At 38.5% G+C, this 17444-nt stretch overlaps 1 protein-coding gene across 6 annotated transcripts in view; it reads right to left on the bottom strand.

Moving 5' to 3' along the window:
- The window catches only part of WDR7 (WD repeat domain 7), a 391118-nt gene that overhangs the window by 217282 nt on the left and 156392 nt on the right, over positions 1-17444 (bottom strand). For all 6 annotated transcript variants that reach the window (XM_027118597.1, XM_027118595.1, XM_027118593.1 and 3 more), the window contains one exon: positions 16054-16167. In XM_027118597.1, the coding sequence (XP_026974398.1) occupies positions 16054-16167 (114 nt within the window). The remainder of the gene's footprint in view (positions 1-16053; positions 16168-17444) is intronic.

Raw genomic sequence — 17444 nt, 5'->3', positions numbered from 1 at the left:
TTACTGAGATATACGTGACTTCCTGATAGCCATGGCCAGAGGGTTATATCTACTCCGTCACATGACAATCATGCAGTCAATAAGGACTAAGGTGACCCCTGAAAATCCCGAGAATGATTACTGCTGCTGGTTGCTAATTAAAAATTACGTATCTCCAATGACACTACAACTCAATGCACTTCAAGGATGATGTAAAACCCCTTTGAATGCTTGTAGGTCAGACTCAATACCACAAATTTAAAACTCATTATCTTAAACCTATACTGTCCATAAATACAACGTATCCTGATTTCATCAAGGCATCTGAAGAAATCTCTTGAACAAGAGATTTGTTCTCTATGAACTTGTTCTCTATGAACAAGTCTCTATGAACAAGATAGAGAAATCTGAATCGGGTGACATGGCAAAAGGGTTGGTTTGTACTGAGTTGAAAAACCAAACCTATGTAGTCACGTGAGGGCTGGTAACTAGGTTGAGCAGCTCTCTAACCATGTGCTGCAGGAATCTTGTTGAGGCCTGGTCCACAATTAACTAGTTAGTATGTGAAAATGTAGAAGGCTTGTCCATCACATTCATGGAGGACACGGAGCTGGAGGTATAACTAATCCACTAAACAGCAGAGAAAGGATTCCTAGTCTGGAAGATGGGCTGAAGCCAACAAGAAAGAAATCAAAAAAGATAAATATCAATCCTGTTTCTAAATTGGGAAGACTTGAATTAACAGCCCTTCATATAAAAATGGAGCTTAGGTGATTTCATATTTAGTAGCAGTCAAAAATGTGGGATGCCATCTAAAGAAAACCAATTTAATTTCAGAATTATAGAATCCAGGTAAGGGAAAGCAAAAGTCCCATAAAACTTGGACTGGTCTGCTAGTGGTAGCACGGTCAGTTCGGCATGTTAAGTTCTGAGGAACGGCACTGACAAATGGAGTAGGTACAGAAAACTGGAGGAGGTAAAGGTCTAGAAGTTAGGTCACAGGAAAAACTGTTGAAGAACAAAGAGGACATGGGAGGAGAAATTCTCTCTCTCTCTCTCTCTTTCTCCCCCTCTCTGTCTCTCCCTCTGTCTCTCCCTCTCTCTCACACACACACAAACAGACAACAAACAAAATACGGAAGGAATGACAGTGCAAGCAGTGAACCCCGTAACTGGATAAGTGTGTGTGGTGGGAGTACCCTAAAGGTAACCCCCAATGAGTTACGCCCTTGTGTAAGCAGAGATCTGGGACTTTCTTCTAACCAACAGAATACAGCAAAGTAATGGGATGCCACGCCCATAATTAGGTCACATGGTACAGCACTCTCATAATTAGGTTACAATAGAGAGACTCCCCTGCTGACTTTGAAGAAGCAAGCTGCTCTGATGGGAAATGCCCATGGAGAGGGCCACGTGGCATGGAACCGTGGATGGCAGGGAGCTGAGGACCTCAGTCCTGCAACTGCGAGGAACTGAATTCTGCCAATAGGCATGTTAAATTGGAAGACCAGACCTAACTCAGACAAGACCTAACTCTGGCCAAGACTCTGACTGCAGCTTTGTGAGACCACAGCAGAGGACACAACTAAGCCGTGCCTGGACTCCCTGACCCTCGGAAACTGTGAGATTATTTTAAAATGCAATATTTGTGGTAGTTTATTATGCAGCAGTAGAATAGTGTTATAGTGTGCCATTAGAGGCCGGATAACCTGTAAGTTCAGTGATGAGGAATTCCTTGTACTAGGTAAAAGACTGGTCTAGAATCTGGCTACTGGATTACGAATTAGGTCTTTCCAACTCCATGATAATATAGCAGAAATGGGGGGGGAGGGGACTTTTGTATGGTACATGAATGACACTAATATTCTCTACACTAAATTCATAATAAAGCACTTATACAGCAACATAAATCATTTTGCTTCAGTTGACATTTGTAAATGTAAGCATTCATCCTGCTGGGATGCTCTGTTTTATTGGAATATTAGGTAACAATTAGCTTATTTTAATTGTAAACCTAAAGGATTTTAAATAAGCAGAACATTTTAAATAAACTTAAATACCACTCTAAGAAAAGTGACTTAGAGTGTTAAATTTAGTTCGTTGTTACCTTTCAACATTTGGCCTCCCCTGTAGCATCATCTCTTGTCAGTCCTGGTCCCGCCCCATCCCATACACATACACAGTGAACCACTTACCACTTCCCCCAAAATGCTGCACCACTTCTGCCTCTCAGCCTCGCAAACCTTGACTTCAGCTTGGAAAGCCTTTCCCTATCCCCTTTCTACCTGGCTAATTCCTTCAAGTGCAAAGATGTTCAACTAGTATGTCATAAATCCCTCACAAGGACTCTCCCAGGCCTGGCTGGCTACACTGAGGACCATGCTTCTGCAGGGGCAGACATCTGCCAGATACACCACTGTGCTACCAAGAGTAAATGCCACTTTCTGCACATTAAACAGTAAAAAGTACACTGGGACCTCAAGCCAGGTCATCTAAAAGATTGTTTGTCTGCTACAATGGGCAGCAATTTCCACATAAATATATATGAGTGACTCAGACACATACCTTAGTATCACAAGTATAACAGGTGCAAGGGGCTGTATCCAGAGATAAGATTTAGAGGTAGCATGGGAGCACTGACTGCTACTACTGATGTGTTTATTTGCTATCCTGCTGAATCTTGGGCTGCACTGCTGAGATTTGCTTTATAGACTGTTTCCTATTTTTCAGAAGTTCTCTTCCCTAATCCCTAAGTCATTTGATAAATTCGTCATGAGAGAATAATGAGTAAGGCATTAGCAATGATACTTGTGTAAGTAATGACAGTAACAAGTGATGTCAAGCCAAATTCTAAAAAATCCAAATTCATCATGAGAAATAGCTTTCCATGAACAGAATAGCCCATTCCACTGTCCACTATATGCAGTGAAAGCCCACAGAAGAGTATAAAAGTCATTTTACGATGAATAGTATACATCTTACACCAAAGCAGAAAAATTATTTTAGGTGATGGATAGTAACAAAATCAACACAATTGAAACACTGTGAGAAAAGTCAAGTGTGTGGGAAGGCTCAGGACACCTTGTACTGGTTCTCACATCATCTTCTAAGTGCTCCTAAATCATATTTTTAAATCCACTGCAAATTTTTGGTATAGTTGAACAGTACACTAACCAATTCAGAGTTTCTTAAATCCAATTTCCCCTCATTTTTTAAAATAAAGACTTTTGTTTGTAGATTTTTATTTTCACTCTTCACATTTTCATTTTCAAAATCAACCAACCATCCTGTCTTCACTGCAGCAAGTTCTCATGACCCTTGGACGCTGTTCATTAGATCACGAAAAGAAACTGACTTTAAAAAATCTACGTTCCCTTGACTCTTCTCCTTACATCAGCTGAGCTTTCTGAATGTCTCTCCCCGCTCTCTTTCCATCTTATACTAGCTCACACCACAGTGTCTCTCTCCCTCTCTCTTTCCCTCTCTCTCTCTCTCTCTCTCTCTCTCTCTCTCTCTCGTCTTCCCCTTCTTTGGAACACAGCTGGGAAAAAAGGATGGAAAGGGGGGTGGGCAGAAACACACACTGCTTGTTTCCAGCTCATTCTGGCTTAGACTTGATGACATTATTTCATGTCACTTTTCACTATTACCTTTGGTTATGTGCTCCCTTGTCCTAGTTTTTAAATTTTTTATTTTTACTTTTAAATGTAGTCTTTATTTCATGAAACTCTACCTGTTTAAAGAGTCAAACAGTTCCACAAGTTAGTATAAAAAAGCAACAGCCCCTCAATCCCATCCCCGTTTTCCACTCTGCCAAAACAACCACTTTGGGCTCTTTTAGAAAATCCCATGTTGCTACTTCTAATTTTTCAGTTTTAGGCTTATCTTATCTTTAGGCTTATGATTCCCCGTTACAGTCAATGAAAACTACGTTCTCCTTCACATATTACTTACATGTGTCTCATTCATTCACACACACCCCCATATTCACTCTCACACGCACACAGATTCACTCACGCACACACCACATTCACACACAGTCTGTCTTCTGCCTTCTTCCTCTGCCTCCCAATTTATCATATCATAATTCTTATTAAAACTATGATATCATCATCAATGCTTACATTTTCATGAAGATGTGCATGCTACTCACAGCTTAACCATGTGGTTGGTCAATCATGATAACTTTTTCAGTACTACTTTTTTTTTCTTCCGTGCAGTTAATAATTATCTTTTGTTGCTGTTCTTAACTTGGTTTTCTATATCTTTCAATAATTTACCTCCAAAATCTCACCCAGTTGTACAAATCTGGAATATAGGGAAACAGGCTAGGGAGGAGAAATCAAGCCAGCCTGGGAAGTAAAACGTGAGCTTGCCAAATATCTAGGACATACCTTTTAAAAGCCTCAGCTAAAACGTAAGCATCCTTTGCAAGTATGACAGCTGCATTAAATGTTTCTCCTTTTTCTTTCTTGGCAAGACTATTAATGACAGTATGTGAAGATTTCCTTTCATCCTTTACGTTTTTTTTTTTTTTTTTTTGCGGTACGCGGGCCTCTCACTGTTGTGGCCTCTCCCGTTGCGGAGCACAGGCTCCGGACGCGCAGGCTCAGCGGCCATGGCTCACGGGCCCAGCCGCTCCGTGGCATGTGGGATCTTCCCGGACCGGGTCACGAACCCGTGTCCCCTGCATCGGCAGGCGGACTCTCAACCACTGCGCCACCAGGGAAGCCCTATCCTTTACGTTTTATCACCTTTTTAAAAAATTTTATTGGAGTATAGTTGATTCACAATGTTGTGTTAGTTTTATCATCTTTTAAATATGCTTTCCTAAGTCTAGCAGTGACTCTCAGCTCCATGGCTGCATCAGATTCCTCAGAAAGCTTTTCAGCATCACTGTCTCTCTCCCATCCCTCACTGATCACCAGTGGCCAAACATGGGTTTGAATATGCAAATTAACTCTCCCTTAGCTACCTTAAGTATCTTCTACAGCTGTCATTATTTCTATTTTATAAATCATTCACTCTTCTCAGTCAGATTCAACTCAGGCAATAAATGTGGTAAAAGAAGCCATATAAAAGTGTTTAAGAAAATATAATAATTCATCTGTATTTCGTGAGCCAGCTTTTAGGGATTTCTAAAAACATGCACACAAATTTGGATGCCGCTTTTTTCTCTATCTATAAAGTGTAAATTTATCTAGTAATTTTATATCCCTGGGAGTGATGATCAAACTACCTAGAAAAAACATCATCAAGTCATCAGGAAGAACTAATTTATAAATGAGTTATGTTAGTTACAAACCATTTATTCTATTTATTAAAGCGAATCACTTAAGGATGATGGTGGTAATGGGGGGAGAAGGAAGGGAGGGGGCATATAATATTTCTTGAGCACTTATTATGTGCCAATTGTTCTGCTAAGAAGGTTATATGCATCATCTCATTTAATCCTCTAACAATCTCACTACCCTCAGATTTCAGGAGAGAAAATTGAGGCTTGGCATGGTCATGTAACTTGCACAAGGCCACACAGTGAGTAAGCAGGGAAGCTGAAATGTGAACACAGAGAATGAGCTATCAGGGCCTATGCTGTAACCATATTTATTCTAAAAATATTCTAATTACATATTTACTACTGCAGACCCGCTTTTCATTCAGCTGATTTCACTTTGTTTTTCTGTTTCCATGAAATCTATGGATTCACTCTTAGACATACATATGAAATGCAAGTTTTGCCTCACAGTAACAGGAGTTTATTATACCTTCATGAATAACAGTTCTTCAGGTAAAAATTTCCCAACAAAACAATAAACACAACCAGTCATCAGCTGCCCTCTGAAGCACAAACTCCACCCTACACTCAACAACTAGTAAGTACTCAATACCTAGAAGGTGATCAAAACTAACTGTTGAATGAAAAGAAAAGCCATGGGAGTAGAATTAAGCACATTGGGCATGAAGCCGATACCCACCATCAACATCATAAATCCCTTTAATAATAAGCCCTGCTTTAAAGTAACACATAGCACAGGATGTAGAATCTGCTACATTCCACATGAACACACCTGACCTGACATTAGACCCTCCATCCCGGACGGTACTGCCCGGCCATCAGCTCCAGCCTGGCCACTCTTCTCAGCCCTCCACAGAGCCTTCATTTCAAACCAAGTTCTAAACGAACAGCTTTAGCTCAAAAGTTTTTCTTCCCGTGTCTCTCCACCTCTGTCACAAATGCAGGCTTACCTCAAATGCAATTCCTACCCTTACCTAATCCCCAGTGCTCTGAATTCTCCGACCTAAGGTCTGTCCTCGGTACATGTATGTCATGTGTGTGTGTGTGTGTGTAGAGCTACGTGTGAATATATAGCCTCTCTGTAAAATTTCACCTTCAGCTTCTCAACTAGGATGCTTGCTCTGTTAGATCCTCCCCAGAATGTGCTGATAGAAAAAATACAAGGTGCATATTAATGTTTTGTTGAATCAAATTGGATATTCCTCCCACTTCTTTCAGGGGATCCCAACGACACTGGAAAACATATGTATGTACAAAAAGGGCAAAGAGAGAGTAGCTAATTCAGTTTCTCTGAATCCTTTTAAATTAGGTTCACTTCATTTAATTCATGCATTTTTATTTAGGATACACCATAATCCCACCCCCACCCCCCCAAAAAAAGAGTAAATATTCTCACTTGGTTTTATCCTACCTGTGAGGGAAGGCTCCTCTTTCTAGTGTATTACATCATGTGGAGAAAATACATTCAGATTTATGACTGTCTTCACCTCAAAGAGTAAATACCAACTTCCACTTACGATTTAAAATTTCGAATTAAGAATAAAGGCCTTTATGCATGACAATTAATTTTAATCCAAGAAATCATGGGAAAATTCAAGGATAGTAGTCACTTTATCTCTTTGCATACTAAAAGTGACTAGAAAGTATCAGGAAGAAGAACTCTTCAAAATTCCACATCCGTTTTAAAACCTGTTTTTCCCCTTTAACATGGCTTGCACGTAAAAGTAATCATTCACAGGTATGACATAAAGTCTGTGAATTATGAGACATTGCTGTCATTACTTTTGTGAATTACAACTTTTGGTCATACGGGTTTGATATCAATTATAAGGGCAATTCACGTAATATACAGATATATAATAGTGTGCCACGATCTAATGAAATGCATTCTTATCCGTGAGGTATTATTACACAGCTCACAAAAGGCCAAATTTTAAGTTCATCCTGAAGGTTATTCACTCCCATGGAGGGCTTTTATTTTTTAACAGCTACAACATTCTTATCCAACTAAATATTTCTTCTTTGTTCCTACTGAGTCTAAGTTTATCAAAAAATATATACACTATTAAATCCAAAAACCAAACCTTAAGTCTTTATGATCTAATATTGTGTACATGTTAGTGTAACTATGTATGTGGTTTTACACAAACATAAAATAATCCTAATTTTATCTAGAAAATATGTAAAATTATCTTCCTATACTAATTATCCATGTTTATTTTTTAAGAAAACAGCATGTCTTTTCTACACATTTTGAATATTTCCTTGTACTATGTTAAAAATTAAACTCTATTAAAAATTAAAACAGAACTTTCTATATCACACAAAGAGAAAACGACATGCCATAATGAATATATTTGTTTCTTTTTGTTCTTATATGATTTTTTAAACGATCTGGTTTTGATAATTACTTCCATTTAAGAGCACAAGCTCTAGAGGCAGATGGCCTGGATTCAAATCCTGACTCTGCCATTTCCTATCTGTGGCCTTTATGTGGAAAGTTACTCTATGCCTCATTTCCCTCTCTTGTAAAACAGGAGCAATAATGAGGACAATTACAGTGAGCTGTGAGGATTAAAAAGAGCCTAGCCTGATACTTATTAGGTACTTAGTAAATACTAATGAGCTGTTGTGATAGCTATTAAGTTCCTGATTTTTAAATATGTTATTTTAGAACAGTTTTCTAAGATGGTATCAATTACTGTTTACCTGACCAATTCCTTGCCTAAGTAGTATATGCAGTCAATACACACACATTAAAAAAAATAAAAGAGCTATTATTAGAAAATATCATTATAAAATATTTGGTGCCAATGTAACAGCTATCTGAACTAATGTATGTTATAGCACTTCCGATTCTTTATGATATTTAATTCATTTAAATGAATTAAATGACCAAGACCTTGTTGGTCAAAATACATTGATATTAAGCAGATTTTCCATCTATAAGAGTCTAAAAATAGTTTTAAAGTGAAACTGAAGACTCTAATGGTACTTATTAGCCACGTTTTTGTCCTTGTTCTTGCCTCTTTTCCTTTTGTGCTTTTCTGCAGGCCAGTAACCCCAGGCCAAGCTTTTAAACATAAGCTTAAACACAATAAATCTGGGCATGTTAACTTGCAATTTTCAATGGACAATAAAAAGCAAGTTTTCGTAGTGCTAAATGACTGACTGCAGACACCTGGGGGAATGGCACAAAAACACTACGTGCACCATCACACAACAGGATTCCACACTCTCATTCTTTAGTGGCGTGTGGTTAAATGTCAGGCCTCCTGGAAAAACTCTGTATTTCTCTCCCTCCTGTGAGCATCTCCCCACTTCCCCATCTCTCCCCTACTCCCATACAAGCCACCTTGCTTCTCCAGCGGTGGCGTCCCAAGCCCCAGAGGGATCTCTTGGATAACAGGTACTCTGGTACCTCTAGTTCCAGAAAAAACACAAGAGATTTTTGTTTTCATTGACAGAGCTGAGCCTAGAAATGAGGTGGCACAGCTCCCAGGGCAACGGGAGAGACACACCCAGAGGGAAAAGTGTGCCTCAAGAGACAACTCAGACCACTGTTTACAAGCACATTGCCACTGTCTGGTCAGTGCAGGCCACAAAAAGGGAACTCTCTGAGAGTCCTAAGAGTCTGTTTCTCTGCTTATGCCCCTAAATCTTCTCCAAATCTCATTTTCACAAAGTCAAGAGACAGTTTATCCAGAAATAAGCCTATATTCCTTCACTGACCTGTTACAAACACTTTTTGTGCCATTGAATACCCACTAAGGAAAAGTGGGGAGGTTAGGGAGATACATATATATATTGCATAAGAATAGTAAATATAAATAAATAAATAAATATATAGTATATAAGGAATGCTCTTTTTTTTTTTTTTTGCGGTACGCGGGCCTCTCACTGTTGCGGCCTCTCCCATTGCGGAGCACAGGCTCCGGACGCGCAGGCTCAGCGGCCATGGCTCACGGGCCCAGCCGCTCCCCGGCATGTGGGATCTTCCCGGACCGGGGCACGAACCCGCGTCCCCTGCATCGGCAGGCGGACTCTCAACCACTGCGCCACCAGGGAAGCCCAGGAATGCTCTTTGAAATGAGTGATCATATGGCTTCACTAATTCAATCACTCATTCAATAAACATTTACTGAGAGGATGCTATGGACCAGGGCACTGTTTTAGTGCTAGAAATATACAGAGGTAAAAGTCATATGCACACACGTGACTCACAGAGGATAAGTAAACGGTCACTTAACAGTGTTACAGAGTGCAACAGCAGAAATGCATACAACGAACTGGGAGATCTTACATAAGGGGGTCCAGGAAGGCTTCGGGAAGATGGTGACACTCACGCTGGGTTTGAAGAGAACTCTCAGAACTTCACCTCACATGTGAGAGAACTGAGAGCATAGCAGCCAGATGGAGGGGCACAGGCAAAGTAAGGGTCATGAAACAGCAGGGTACTCTGTAGAAACTAAGTTCAGTTGCTACAGCAGCCATTGAAGCTAGAGCCAGGGGTCAGGTATTCGAAGAGCCCTAGATACCTCCTAAGGTGTTTGGGTTTTGTGCTATAATTAATGGGAAACCATTAAGCAGCAGTTAATGAGGGTGAAAGGTGAGGAAGTGGCTTCTGAAACTCTCATAGTAATGAAAGACATGAACTGGAAGGGGAGGGAATGGAGACAGCAAGATGTTTACCGGAGAATATAATAATAATCCGAAGTAGAAAAAATTAAAGTCTGGACGTAGGTATTCTCTGTGGAAATGGAGAAGGGGAAAATCATTGGGAGATATTTAAGAGGTATAGTTTATAGGAACTGGTACCAACTACCAGTGGACCCTGTTGGAAAGTAAGAAAGCCAGGATTATTCCTTGGTTTCTGGTTTGGGGTGTTAGGCAGTTGATGGTACCCTCAGTGATGCCTTTTATGAGATATAAATATAAAAGGAGATGAGTTTTAGAAATAAATATGAGCTCACTTTGGACTTGGTATTTAGGTATCTATGGGGCATTTGGGCAGGAGGACATATTAATCTGACACTCAGAACACAAGCCTAGGCTGGAGATACAGATTTGATAGTCTTTAACATGGATGTGGTAGTTAAAACCAAAGAAAAGGGAAAGTCAATCACCCAGAGTGGAAAAAATGAAAAGAGAAAATGAATGACAAAAAGCCATACTTTGGGCTGTATTTTAATATTCCTGTCAACTCTCAAATACCATATTTAGAAATATTCTACTTAACATCCTATCAACGTATAACTAAAACTGAGTATTAAACACTAAACAGCAAAAATATTTTAATTTAAATTTTCTTCTCCCAGATTAAAAAAAATGTATACAAAGGTAAATTACTTGAAGACATATTTCAGAAAACTATGAAATTCACACTTATTTTTCTTAAAAAAGAAAAGTGCATGGTAAGTAAACCACAGCACTAGTCGTTTATAATTACCCCAAATCTTAATAACAGTAAACCCATATTGTGTAGTAGCTAACATTCTGAAGTCAATCACAAGAGTAGCGGTAACAGTTTAAAACAAACGATTTAAAATTCACATAGATCTGTACTGTTTTTAGACTGTCAGTTATAAATTAAAGAATGAGAAAGGGAAATGGTGCAATGCAGAAAGTCTTATTCTAGTTTACGAATTATAAGGCCTCTGTCTCTCTGCTAAGAAAGTGCTTCTGATTTCTGAATATATAATGCCCTAAATTTTGTTCCTTAGAGCTTATCTTTAACAGGATGAATTCCTATCTTTCAGTCAAAACAAATGTATAAACATTTTATGAACAGAGCCTCAGTAAATGGTAAAATTAATCAATCAATATTTAGTCTCAGACAAGACGTGCTTTTCAGCTCTAACTTAATATACTAGAAATGTTGACTCTGCTGTGTGAATCTATGTTAAGGTGTCAGTTTTATATTGGTGACTTCAAAAAGCTAGACAGAACAATACAAATTTCATTTTACCTGTATGTAATAACTGTTTAGTAATGAACAGTAACTGTATTTATGGTCTTAACATGATAGCAGTCCTAAATAATTTAAAGAACAAATTTTAAAAGAACATTTAAAGAACAAATACGTGCTGATTTTCCCCCTTTAGGGAGATAATCTCTTGCTCTAAATTTAGAATAACAAGTTTGCCTTCTAGGCAATAATATAGCCGGCAAATATCAGGCTTATGCTCGCTATTGTAAGCAATAAAGGTGGATGGTGACATCATCTCCCATTTCAAAAGAAAGTGAAAAGATGCCAAACTTCAATGAGTTGGAGACTATGAGGCAGTGCAGGGTGGTGCTCAAGCCTACACATCAGCTCTGGAGTCAGGCAGGACTCATTTTCAGTCCCATGAACATGACCTCCCCTGAGCTTGTTTCCTCATCTCTGTATCTGGACAAATATACTAGAACACACTTCAAAGAAATGCTGTTAGTGTCAAGAATAAAGTGGTTGGTACAAAGTAAGTTAACAATCGATACTGCTTTCAAGTTCTCTCACCTTTCTCTATTTTTTCTTTTTCCATAGCATTTCTCATCTTTTTTTATAAATTAAATTTAAATGCTACAAAAAATACAACAAATATCGAGTCAACACACCCATCCAAATACATGTATCATCGCTGCATTTGTTGTGAGCAGTTGAATCTGTCCACTGTGCTGCTGATCTAGTATCAAGTTGTCTCTTATTGACAATGTCAGTGGCTCCTGACTATCACTGTTATATGGTCAGTTTGTGTCCTTGCATATTGAACAAGGGGTAGGACACTATAGTATGACCCACAGGAGAATACAGTGACTTTCTTAAAGGGGTCCATACAGGTTTGTGAGTGAAACCCTTCCCAAATTCTTTTTAACCTGATATTAAGGGAAGATGTTTTAAAATGCCACATTTAGGGGATGTATAGCTTCATCCTCACACAGAATGCCATCCTTTACCTCAATGAAAACTGCATAAAGATAATTAACAAACTCACCTAAAAGGTCTACCTTAAAAAAACAATGATTTATCTAAAATTTTTTCTATGTCTATCAGTTTTTAGTGAGATTTACTCCATTAACATAATTATCACCTCTTCATATTGTAATGAAAATAACATGTTATTTACAAATACTGACTATATATCTACATAAACATTTAAACTGCAATACCAAAAATAAAAGTACACATACAAAAGCAAATGCACAGGTACAGAATAATATTCCTGTGACTCTAAAATGATAAATAATCTAGAAACAATCTTAACGCCGTTCTTTTTACTTTCAAGAAAACACTACTATTGTTGTTAAAATAGATTTTAAATATACAGAGTATTGCAAAACCTGAAACAATTCCCTTGGAGGAGGGAGTATATTTCCCATGCATACTGTACAATATTTTTAAAAATCAGGAATAGGTTTTAATATTTTTCCTACATAAAACAGTATTAATCTGTGAAAGTGGCTAATAAGGCTTTGATATGTAATTTAAGACATTTGGTTAAAGGAAAGAATCTGATAAACCTTAGGCTGGAATGCTAAGCACAACCGAGGGTGTGTGTTGACCAAGGCACACTGGCATTACTTTGTAGAGCCGATCAATAGATACTAGCTTTCAAAAGAGAGATTTAGAAAGAAGCTGCAGCATATTTTTTAAATGACAGGGTGAAGGTTTAAATTGTCTCAATCAAGACTCAATTTTTCTTCCCAGTTTTTCCAGCTGTCCTCTTCCAGTTAAGACTCTTCATTTCAAATAAATTTAATTAGTTCCAATTGATCATCGCCAGCACTTACACAGCTTTATCCATGCTTCTTTACTTTTATACAGCAAACACAAAGACTGCCAAGCTCAGATCCAAGTGTCGTTAAGACAATATTCATACCTCATTTGCTCTTACTCAAAAGAAAAATTTCAAATATGAAATTCTGCCTATACAAAAGCACTAAATTATACTTCATATTTTAATTGCTATCTTGGTCAGCTGTTGAATTCAGTTAATTGAAGAATTAAGCCCCAGATTACTACAAAAATAAAATTAATACAACTATGTATATTAGCCTAGCTACAGCATTCAAATAAGAATTCATTCAAAATACAAGCAAATATCTGTCATGTTATAATTTCTATTTGGTTTTTTTTGTTGTTGTTTTTTTGTAGTACGCGGGCCTCTCACTGTTGTGGCCTCTCCCGTTGCGGAGCACACGCTCTGGACACGCAGGCTCAGCGGCCATGGCTCACGGGCCCAGCTGCTCCGCGGCATGTGGGATCCTCCCAGACCAGGGCACAAACCCGTGTCCCCTGCATCGGCAGGCGGACTCTCAACCACTGCGCCACCAGGGAAGCCCGATTTCTATTTGTTTTGAGGTGATATTATTAGAGGAATTCCTTTTAAACAGCCAGGGGAAAAATCAGATTTTTCAAAGTGAATGGCTAAATTGGCCAGTTTTCCCTTTCGTAGTACCTCTTGTGCTCTACAATGCTGGTTATCCCAAAATAAGATTATTTTGCTTGAAACAGGTTTCTCTCAATGCACCTACCATATTTTTCATAATGCAATTTATATAGGATTCTAGTCAATAAAAAGAAATATGGTTTTCTTCTAAACCCTCACAGAAATCTATACCACATCTTAATCAAGCCACACAATCTAAAGGTAGCCTGAACGATCTACAGGCGGCAGCATGCTCGCTGCTCTGACAACATGTTAAGGGAGCCTTTGGCGTCATTTAAATTCTTTGGCTATTGAGCATTCTTGCTTCTAGTCCTCATGGCATGAAATGAGTAAATCAACTGATAAAAGCCATACATCACATACATTTAACTGAACTCTTACAGATTAAAATATAGTTTATGTAGCATTTATTCCTTTATTTATTTATTTTTTTTGCGGTACGCGGGCCTCTCACTGTTGCGGCCTCTCCCGTTGCGGAGCACAGGCTCTGGACGCCCAGTTTACGTAGCATTAACTGACTCTCCAAACTAGATTTTTCATTTTTTCTTGATTTTTTAACAATAAAATAAGCACACAGTCATGTGCTATAATGCTGTCTCGTGACTTCGGCACAGCATAATTCAAAATTTCAATGTACTGATTTAATAATACTTACTCGAGAGCTCAAAAATTCAGCTTTTATTCTGGAATGCAAATTGAGCTATTCTACTACTGCAAAGGCAACTTCTTTCTATTATTTAAACCACGACTTTTTTTTTTTTTTTTTTTGCGGTACACGGGCCTCTCACTGTTGTGGCCTCTCCCATTGCGGAGCACAGGCTCCGGACGCCCAGGCTCAGCAGCCGTGGCTCACGGGCCCAGCCGCTCCGCGGCGTGTGGGATCTTCCCGCACCAGGGCACAAACCCGTGTCCCCTGCATCGGCAGGCGGACTCTCAACCACTGCACCACCAGGGAAGCCCTAAACCATGACTTTTTATAGACAAGAAAACCTTTAAAATTTAGAGGGAATAACAAAACATATCTATAGCATTATTTTTAAAAAAGCAGTGAAAACTGAATAAAGCAAGAAATAGTTTTTAAAAATCTTTAAATGAAATAATTTCCTCTAGTAGCTGCCAAAACAAGTTCCATAATTGTGAAGTACAAATGACTTTCAGCAAAGTTGGAAGTTTGCAAACTAATTTATATTTAAGGTGGATGATTTTTTTTTAATCAATGAATTGATACATTAAAAAGTAAGAGCAACCACCATCATCTCATTTTTGCAGAAAACCGGATGCTCCTCAATGTAGTCAACTACTTATTTGCAGCAGTGGCACAAGTCTATAGGTTTTTAAATAAAGGCTTTGTAAATTTTCAAGGGAGATCATAAAGCTCCCTCAACTTCTTCCCAGTGAAAGAAATTTAAGGGCAGTCAGGTGATAACAGTAAAGAACCTGCTACACAGAGCTTTAAAAGAAAAAAGGGAGAGGAAAAAAAATACAACTTCCCTTTGTTTTTTGGTTTTTTTTTCTCCCTTTAATTATTGTTAAAAATTTTACTGATATTTACTGGGCATGCTTCTTTTCAAATTATTGATTACTATTAAGTTAATGCTTCTTGTTTCACAATAGTTGTAGATTTATATGGTCAGATTTTACATTTTAACCATACGCACCAAAAATAAGAGTTTATCATTCTTAATACCAATAAAAATATTTATACTAGGTTGTTTTTATCCTCCGTTCATTGAAAGAAATTGAGCTGAATGCATTTGGAGATCCAGTAATTGAAACTGCTTTAAGCCTATAAAAAGACAGGCTGAACATATGCAGTGTATGGCTTTCATAAATTTTACATTATGCCTGATCAGGTGATAAATAATACAGATAAGAATGTTGAATACCCAAACAATGTAAGTAATTTGAAAAAGCAGGATTCATTTCTATAGTATAGGTACAAAGAGTATCTGTAAGTTTCCTCATGTAGCCTGTGTTGCATAAATTGCTATTACAACTTTGATATTTTCAGTTTACCCTACTATAATTGCAAAACTTTTCATAACACAATAAGTGTATTCCTCTACATGTTCCAAGGCTTTAGTAATGATCCTAGCCTCTGAATTAGAAGGTTCTCAGAAAATCAAATGCACATCTAGCAGGTTCACTGTTATAACAACAATGAGCAAACCTGGACGAAATAAACAGTCTGCTTCTTTCTACTTCAATATCAAAAAGGGCACTAAAGGGTATCAAAAACTAAACACTCCATCAGTGCAAGTTTCCATCCTTTCCATCAACATATTTAACCCCACTGTAAACGACCTAAAAGCATTTTCCAATACTGGACGTTAAAGATATCATGGTTACCAGTGGTGATGTCATCATCCACAAGGTCGTGCTCTTCCTCTTGGACTTTGGCTTCTGGCCCTGAGGCATCAGGAGCAGTGGTAATAGTCTGCATGGCTTCTGCTGAGACCCCAGCTAAAACAAATGGGAAGCACAAGGGTTAGTTTTTAAAAACTGAAAGAAAGGTGGGGCTTCCCTGGTGGCGCAGTGGTTGAGAATCCTCCTGCCAATGCAGGGGACATGGGTTCGAGCCCTGGTCCAGGAAGATCCCACATGCCGCGGAGCAACAAAGCCCGTGCGCCACAACTACTGAAGACCATGCGCCTGGAGCCCGTGCTCCGCAACAGTAGCCACAGCAATGAGAAGCCCCGTGCACCGCAGAGAAGAGTAGCCCCTGCTCACTGCAACTAGAGAAAGCCCCCTCGCAGCAATGAAGACCCAACGCAGCCAAAAATAAATAAATAAAATAAATAAATTTATAAAAAAAAAATGAAAGGTGGACCAAAACTCTTAAAGCATTTTAATTGACTTACTGGATGCAAATGCAATATGTTAAAAAAAAATACAATATATTCACCAAAATTAGGGAGAGACAGAAATTAATGAACAAAATATTCATGTGTGTTCTATTGCTTTATATATATATATATGTACATGGATGCAAACTATACGGACTTTTAACTAAGATCTGGGAACAGAAAAATGATGAAGTAAATTACAGTTTTACTTGATTCCTTTCAATGTTTTTGCTACAGTTACTTTAGCAAATTTAGACATAATTATGCTAAAAAGAGGGAGAAAAAAACCTAGAGTGAAGGACTATTTTAAAAGTTTACTTCTCTTTAATATTAGTTTGCTTATAATTTGGGGGTTGGGAAGACGGATGATGACAAAAGAGGGATTTGTGTTCTGATTCTGTGTAAAAGACCTGAAATGCATTGCCCCAAGAGCATAATATCTCTCTGTCTCTGAAGGAATTAGATATGAGGTCAGATAATTATGGAACTGAAAGAACCTAACTGAAAGCAGACAGGTGAACTAGATCAGGGCACCAAAAACTTCCATTCTGTAAACCACCTGAGAATCTGAAAGTTCATACAAAGGTCTTTTCCTTACTTACCTAGTTTCCCATCTTTGATGATACATAGGTTCCCCCCCTCCACTATCTGAAAGTAGAGCACTGCTGTGAAACCTTTTGTAAGCCAGAATGATATAAAGCAAAGGAGCAATCACCTTAGGACACATCTTCCTAACAAATGCACAGAATTCAAGACAAAGCACAGATGCTCACAGACACAGTTCAAACCCATGGCAGATTGATGCTGAGATGCTGAGCTAGTTCCCAGGGAAGGAGCTTGGTGGTGCCGCTCTAAGCCGCTCTTGGTGTGTCTGGCTCTGTGACAGCTCACTGC

The sequence above is a fragment of the Aethalodelphis obliquidens genome, unplaced genomic scaffold, assembly GCF_003676395.1.
Source record: "Aethalodelphis obliquidens isolate GAN/ISIS:26980383/991018 unplaced genomic scaffold, ASM367639v1 scaffold19, whole genome shotgun sequence".
Classification (NCBI taxonomy): domain Eukaryota; kingdom Metazoa; phylum Chordata; class Mammalia; order Artiodactyla; family Delphinidae; genus Aethalodelphis; species Aethalodelphis obliquidens.
This window is presented reverse-complemented; position numbering and strand designations above follow the sequence as displayed.